We start from the raw sequence: 7,177 nt of genomic DNA, 5'->3' as shown, positions 1-7,177 counted from the left end.
CCTTTGGGTTTTCTACTCACAGTACTCAAGATTGAAAATTGTCGTCCAACAATAAAAATGTTGACATTGGCAAAATATTCCACGATTCAGAGCGAGTGAAGCCATAGCATAAAGTAAAATTTTGAGAACAGGTTATAAGCTTATTTAAAAACTTCGTGCCAAGATCCTTAGAAAGTAAATCCAAATGTTTTCGTTTAAAATATTTGCACTAAAAGATATAAACCAAGTTTGTTTAAAATGGTTTTCTAGACATAAATGATATCACTCCGAGGATAAAGGATAGTAAAATAAAATATAAACCAATCTAATGTTCAGCCCTCCATCTTAAAATAATTTTCTATACAAAAGTGTTATAATAATTTACTATAAATAAAAAATACGATCAAGTACGCCATCTCTTAATTATCATTTAAAGTTATTTTAACTATAAAACATTTAATAATATAAGTTTCATGATGCAATTTATTTATTATTTACAGTGGAATTGGAATAATATTTCTTTCTTGTTTATAAATTAATTAACTTTAATCTATTTTATTACTCTTGAATGCAAAATTGTTACACTATTAAAAGATTCTGCCTATCAGGCTCAAAAAGACTCGTATCCAGAGCCGTAAAAACGTTTACAAGAAAAAAATTTACCTATCAACTGTCACAAGTCAAAAAATAAGTTACTTGTCATTTGTCAGACGCACAACATAATTCAACACGACTTGTAAAATTGTTTAAAACTATAAAAAAAATAATATATCGATATGAAACGACTGGAAAAGAAAAAGGTTAAAAATCCAAAACATAAAAAGAAATCTATAATAAAACCTAAAAAAGAGAAAGTACTCGTTGTGGCGCAGGAATTTAAATTTGCGCGTCTGCTTTCTGGAAACGAGAAAAAAACTAGAGATCGTGTTTTGAAAACATTGAAAAAATGGCTTTTGAACTGTTTTGAGAAAGGATATGGTAAGTTTATCCTTTCTTTGTGTAGTAAATTGCGTTTTTTAAATAGTAAATGTCTAAATTGGTTAAATAAATATAGTATTTTTAATGACATGTGTGATTATAACCTCAAATCAAAACATTAGAAACACATTATGAAACAACACATAAAGTCATGTTACTTAGAGAGCTTTTAAATTAGTTTGATAAATTCAATATTGCCGGAATAGTGTAAATTTAATAGGTTATATAAGTTAATCAATACTTTATTTATACATTATAGAGTTCAAGGAAGATGACTTCATCCGAGTATGGAAAGGTTTATTTTATGCCGTGTGGATGTCTGACAAGCCTCTAGTACAGGTATGATTACAGGAAATATTTATTTAATAAATATATATAATAAACTTTATTTGAAACAGCTTTATGTAAAAAGCTTAAAGTGAAATGTCTTACAATACATTTAAATGAAACTAATATTTTCGGATTACTACGTTACTTTATTATTTTTTGATAAACTACATCCTCCCGACATTTTGGTCACTTTGCAGCAACCATTACCATGCAAGAAGATGTTATTTAAAATAACATGTAGTAATCCAAAAATATTAGTTTTATTTAATTTAATACTCGGGAGAGACAGATCTCATCGCACAATACAGTTTAAACTTACGAAAATTATCAATAATCATAATTTATGTATAAAATAAGTTAGTTAGTGCAGTTAGTGTGATATTATATTGTAAGAATGAATAAAAGCAAAATACTGTTAGAAAAAAAAATTCAACACTTTACATTTGCAGGAAGAACTGTGTGACAATATAGCGGAGATCCTCGACCTGTTCCCTGTGGAACAGATACACCATGCTATCCTGATGATGAAGGCAGGGTTTAGAGTGTTAGCCACTGAGTGGTACGGACTGGATCAACACAGGATGGATAAGTTCCTTATGGTGAGAAAAAGACGATTATACATTTGATATTTAGAATATAAAAATACTGTTGAAGACAATATATACATATAGTTTGTAAGAGATAAGTTTAAGTTAGTTGATAACTCAGGATTTGAGCCTCCAACCTCCAGTACTGTGCCCCAGTCACTCTCCCTAACAAGCTGTAGGCAATATTATATTTTAGAACTGTAGTGTTCAGTAAAATAATATTAAATTTGTAATATATGTACGTCAGTAAGTAGCAAACCTAAGTGACGGACCTAACATAATGATGTGACCGAGTATCCCTCATACACAACAGGAAGATACTCAATGTATCATATTGGCTCTTGTTACTAGTCCATGAACTGCTGAATAAATACTTATTCTTACTTCTTTAACTAACCACACATTACAGAGGTATAGTTAAACAACCCTACTTCAGTCCACTTTACTTCCTTATTAACTTAGATCACACAGTGTATTGAGTTAGATCATACAGTGTATTGAGTTAGATCATACAGTGTATTGAGTTAGATCATACAGTGTATTGAGTTAGACCAGTGGTTCAGCTAATATGTCGTACAGCTCCCTCTATCATCGGAGAGATGTAGAAGCGTCTGCACCCAGCCTCCCGTATTCTGAAATATTTATAACCTGACAGAGACAAATGTAACTTGAAGTTTAAATCTGAGAAGCTAAAGATGAATGTGTTGCTATGTGTGCAGCTGGTCCGACGCTACCTCCGCGGCGGCTGGCGCTGTCTGAGGAGAGCCGACTGGAGTCTGGACTCGTGTCACAGATTTGTTGACATGCTCACGGGACAGGACGGTGTGTAGACACACTAACACACGCACACACAGACACAGACACACTCACACACACACACACAGACAGACACACAATCATTTGAATATATATATTATAATGAAAAATCTAAAATCAACTATAAAAAACTACATTGTTATGTTTGTGTCGAACAGTAATTAGCATTTAGTCTGTATGTGCGCGCCTCCCACCACCTGGCACAGTGACCTCGCACACTGTACAGGAAGGGTGTGATCGATTTATTTTATATATATATATATGTATAGTTTGTTTGTTTATAAGCATCATATTATACTCCAGGCCTGTTTGCTGTGAAGACTCCATCCTTTGCCAGGAACTCCCTGTCCCTGATGCTGCATGTCATTGACTGCTACCTGGAGGAGTTGTCCAAGGTGAGCTGACAGTAATTAAAATAGTCCCCGAGCATAGAATATATATATTATAAGGATAGCGACACACAATAGAACGTTATATGATATAAAAACTATTAATTCCACCCGTCTGTGGTAAAGAGGCTGTTGATGGTGAACTTACTATCTCAGTATTAGGGTGAATAGCACCCTTTTCGAAAGAGGATGTAGGAATTAAATTGTGCAATTCCTGTGTACTCTCCAGAGTGTATGACGTGGAATACAAAGATGCTGGCTACTTTTCGCCTGTGATCTAGGCTGACTAGATTGGATTTAACCAAGTTCCATTGCACAATAGACCGGACCTGTTCTTTGTATAAACAAAGAAGCTGTCCCGGCTTAAAGTACATACTGCCGCATTTTTGCAAGGACTCCGAGTTTCCTTGCCGCTGCCTGCTCCAAGCTGCCGCCAAGGATATACTCCGAAAAGTTGGAGTCAAAATGAACGGACTCTTCCTTGTAGTGTGAAGACACGCTTGCATTTTGGTGGCGTTATATTTTACAAGATCCATTCGGAGGCAGCCTGAAGTGTGACATTAGTACGCTCTACCATGGCCTCTCTTTCTTACTCTGATCGATCTCGACTGGACCTAGGACTGGATTCATACCATTCTACACCTGTGCTATCATTTGCGTCACCAAAAACACTCATGGAGGCAGATCGTTAATGTGCAGCAAAAAAAGAGTTACATAGAAGACAGACAGACCTCTGAGGAACTCCAGCGTTTACCGCCATTGGCTCAAATAAGCAGCCATTAACAACTACTCGAAGTCACGGTCCTTCAGAGAGTCGGAAATCCAGTCAACCAGACCAGGGGATATGGCTTAACTAGAAAGCTTACCAATAAGGCAATCATGCTAGATCCTGTCGAAAGCTTTCAACATGTCGAGTGAAACTAAGAGAGTTTCACCGTTATTCTCCAGAGCTCTCCCCCTTAAATGTGTGGCGTGTACTAAAAGATCCCCAGTTCACCGATTTCACCGAAATTTCACCGAAATCGGTCAACGGTCGGTTTAAAAAAGAGGTGCTAAATACACTATGACCAAGCACGCTTTTTATAAAATCCTCTCGATCTATTCCATTTACTTTCTTAATGAATGAAACAATTAAGAACAAATCAGCTAAGTCCTGGACAGCCGTGTATATTATAGACCGAGCACTTATTATATGGTATGTTAATATGACACTATGTCTCCTCTTCAGGTATCCGAAGGTTCCATCCCCCTGGCCAGCATGGCGTGTCTCCTCCAACCGTTCACGCTCCACGTGAGGTGTGACACTCCGCTCAGTGTGCCGGCCAGGAGACTCCTCACGCAGCTCATCACACAGACCGACCTGGGCTTGGAGTACGAACAGAAGGCTCGGGCCTGGAAAAAGGTGACTATGATGAGAATAGTTGAAACTCATCATATATAAGAGTGGACTGGCTGTGTATGTGTAAAGTGAAACAAACTTTTGTTTATTTATAGATGGGTTGTCCCCCCGGAGGACCGGATGCCTTGGAGCTGGTGGAAGACGAGGATGACGAGGAACATGAGGATGACGAGCAGGAGGAGGTCCTGGAGGACGGGTGATTATAACAAATAAATTAACATATATCGAATGATTGCTTTGCCTCAGGACATGATATATTTGTAATTGTAACTCCTCCCCCAGGCCTGGGCCGCTGGACCCTCGCGCAGGTCGTGTGAGCGTGCTGCTGACGCCGCTGCCAGTGCCGGGAGCCGAGCTAGCGGACCAGCTGAGAGGAGCCGCGACCTCGCACCGCGCGAAGAGACGAGCAGAGATATGTGCTGAGAGGTGATGGAGTTACAGCAGACACGCGGGACGAGACAGACACACAGACAGAGAGGCAGCTGGATACTAGCGACACACATAACTGACACATGATGGATATTACAAAATATGAACATGTTGGGCTACACTCGTAACGGTCCGCACAGAATATGACACACAACTGTAAACTGATGTAGACGTTAAGCGCGATGAGATAATATAATAACACACACGCGCGCACACACACACACACACACCCACACCCACACACACACACGCGCGCGCGCGCACACACACACACACACACGAACAATACTTGTAAATAAAGAAAGGTATTTATTTATTTATTTAAATAGGAAGCCAACGTTGTATAGAATTTTAGAAATAGGTATAAAGGTATAGTTGCGATCCTTAGTTTCATGTAATAGTTGAAAACCAAGGATTTTCTTTCAATAGGTTCTTAGCTCTATCATCATCAGAATATCCCCTGAAGGTTCCCGAGGCGGACATCCCGGAGGAGGTGCCTAAGGGCGTGTCCCCTGGCAAGGCAGCCAAGAGTCTGGTGAGGCTGGAGAGGAGCCTCGGCGCCACCAAGGACGAACTGGCTCTCAAAGGTCAGTCTCGGAGAGTTATTGTTAAAATATAAACATGACTGTAGAGAGGTCTCCCAGAAATATATAGTTATCTTAGTTTGAATGAGAGTCACTGCTGCAGGTTCGAGTGGCTCACATCCCGCTCGCGGCCGAGAATTTAGGATTTAACCCAACTGTCGTTTGTTTAAAAACAGAATTATAGGAATTAACATTTTCGTTTGTCCACAGCAATGAGCAAAAAACATCGCAAGAAGTTACTGGCGAAGGCGCGAGCTGGTCTCAGTATAGTGGAGGAAGTGACGGCAGGATCCAGGGTGAGAGACGGAGAGAAGTGATCAAATGACTGGTGGGGACAAATCACCTAATGTATTAAACTTACAGGACGGGGAGTGGCAAGTCGAAGAAGCGGAAGACACAGAACACACCAAGGACGAGGACAAAGAAAACCTGAAGAAGAAAAAGAATAGAAAAAGAAAGATGAAGAACGACCAAGAAGACGGAAACAAGAAACGGAGAGTGACCGGAGATGACGTCATAGAGACAAATGAAAGTAACCATAAGAATAGTATCACAGAAATTAAGAAAAAGAAACGAGATAAAGCAAAGATAAAGACAAAAAAAAATAATGAAAGAAAAGTCAGCGGAGGTGACGGAAGCAAGGCGGTGATCAGTATTAAGCCAATAAATAAAGAAAATAATACAAAAACACAAAAAGATAGAATAGAAAACAAAGAGCGGGCTGAGAGTGTAGCGAGTGATGAGAGAAAGAATGAAAAGATGAGTAAAGATAAGGAAAAGAAACAGGAAAAGAAGAGAAACGAGAAGGACAGTGAGAGAGTTACACCGAGTAAGGTCAAGAACTATCAGAAGGCGACTCAAGCGAAGAAAGACAGTCCCAAGAAGGTGGTGACCTTCGACACGCCCAAGAAGGTGAAGTTCGTGTTGAAGAAGAACAGTATGCAACTGCCCGGGGAGTACTACAGGAGCGTGCAGAGGAGCCCCGACATCCCTTACGACGGGACCAGGCAGCCCGCCAAGACCAACCTCAAGCCCTCCACGCCCTCACCCATCAACCCGTTCTTTAAGAAGTACAAGCTGAAGATCAAGTGAGCGCTCTGAGACTGACTCAGTCTAGCGCCGAGTCTAGACTGCTCGGAGCCGAGGAAGACGTTCAGTCGTTCAAGTGAGTGGTTCTCTGTATTGATGTTAGACGCTGATCACGTTACACTAGAATTAATGTTGTTTGTAAAATAAAACTAAGCTTAAGTGACTCGGTCGTTTCATTCTAGGACTCGCTCTGACACGAAACGAACAGTCCACACCCTGGACAGTTAACATGTATTCGCGAATTTTAAAGCGCGTTGTGACGATAGAGCTTACGGTTCCTTGGGAAACCAACATCCCCAAAGACCATACACTCAAGGTCAACAATTATTACGAGCTCACTCGAAATAGGTTCGTCGTAGATTTATATGCGGTAGAAGTGGGAGCGAGAGGTATCACGGCTAAATCTCTCTACAACCTACCAAAAGACTTGGGCCTGTCCAGAACTCACATCAATTCATTCTTGGAAAGTACTTTCTAAGGCAGTCCTAGTGGGTTCCTTCAAATCTGGTTCGGCATAGAGAGGAGCTTGGACGGTGGAGGTGAGCGTTTGACGTGAGTTAGATAGAGGACCCTTAAACCTACATTTAAATCTCAAGT

At 39.9% G+C, this 7,177-nt stretch overlaps 1 protein-coding gene across 1 annotated transcript; it reads left to right on the top strand.

The window, feature by feature from the left end:
* Positions 1 to 671: 671 nt before the first annotated feature.
* Positions 672 to 6,743, top strand: LOC116776615 (ribosomal RNA processing protein 1 homolog). Its single transcript, XM_061525505.1, has 11 exons — positions 672 to 957; positions 1,217 to 1,296; positions 1,737 to 1,886; positions 2,594 to 2,696; positions 2,994 to 3,085; positions 4,308 to 4,481; positions 4,574 to 4,674; positions 4,761 to 4,904; positions 5,337 to 5,494; positions 5,702 to 5,787; positions 5,855 to 6,743. Exons 1-11 carry the CDS (start codon positions 756 to 758, stop codon positions 6,581 to 6,583), a joined length of 2,019 nt encoding a protein of 672 aa, XP_061381489.1. The 5' UTR covers positions 672 to 755; the 3' UTR covers positions 6,584 to 6,743.
* The last annotated feature ends 434 nt before the right edge of the window (positions 6,744 to 7,177 follow it).

The sequence above is a fragment of the Danaus plexippus genome, chromosome 30 (assembly GCF_018135715.1).
Source record: "Danaus plexippus chromosome 30, MEX_DaPlex, whole genome shotgun sequence".
Lineage (NCBI taxonomy): Eukaryota > Metazoa > Arthropoda > Insecta > Lepidoptera > Nymphalidae > Danaus > Danaus plexippus.
Note: the sequence above shows the minus strand (reverse complement) of the source record. Positions and strands in the feature narration are given on the sequence as shown.

Bases quoted from the DNA above. Each gene is read 5' to 3' on its own strand.
- LOC116776615 (XM_061525505.1), top strand. From the start codon at position 756: ATGAAACGACTGGAAAAGAAAAAGGTTAAAAATCCAAAACATAAAAAG. The intron at 2,697-2,993 runs GTGTGTAGACAC...ATTATACTCCAG, and splicing joins CATGCTCACGGGACAGGACG to GCCTGTTTGCTGTGAAGACT. The intron at 4,905-5,336 runs GTGATGGAGTTA...TTCTTTCAATAG, and splicing joins GCAGAGATATGTGCTGAGAG to GTTCTTAGCTCTATCATCAT.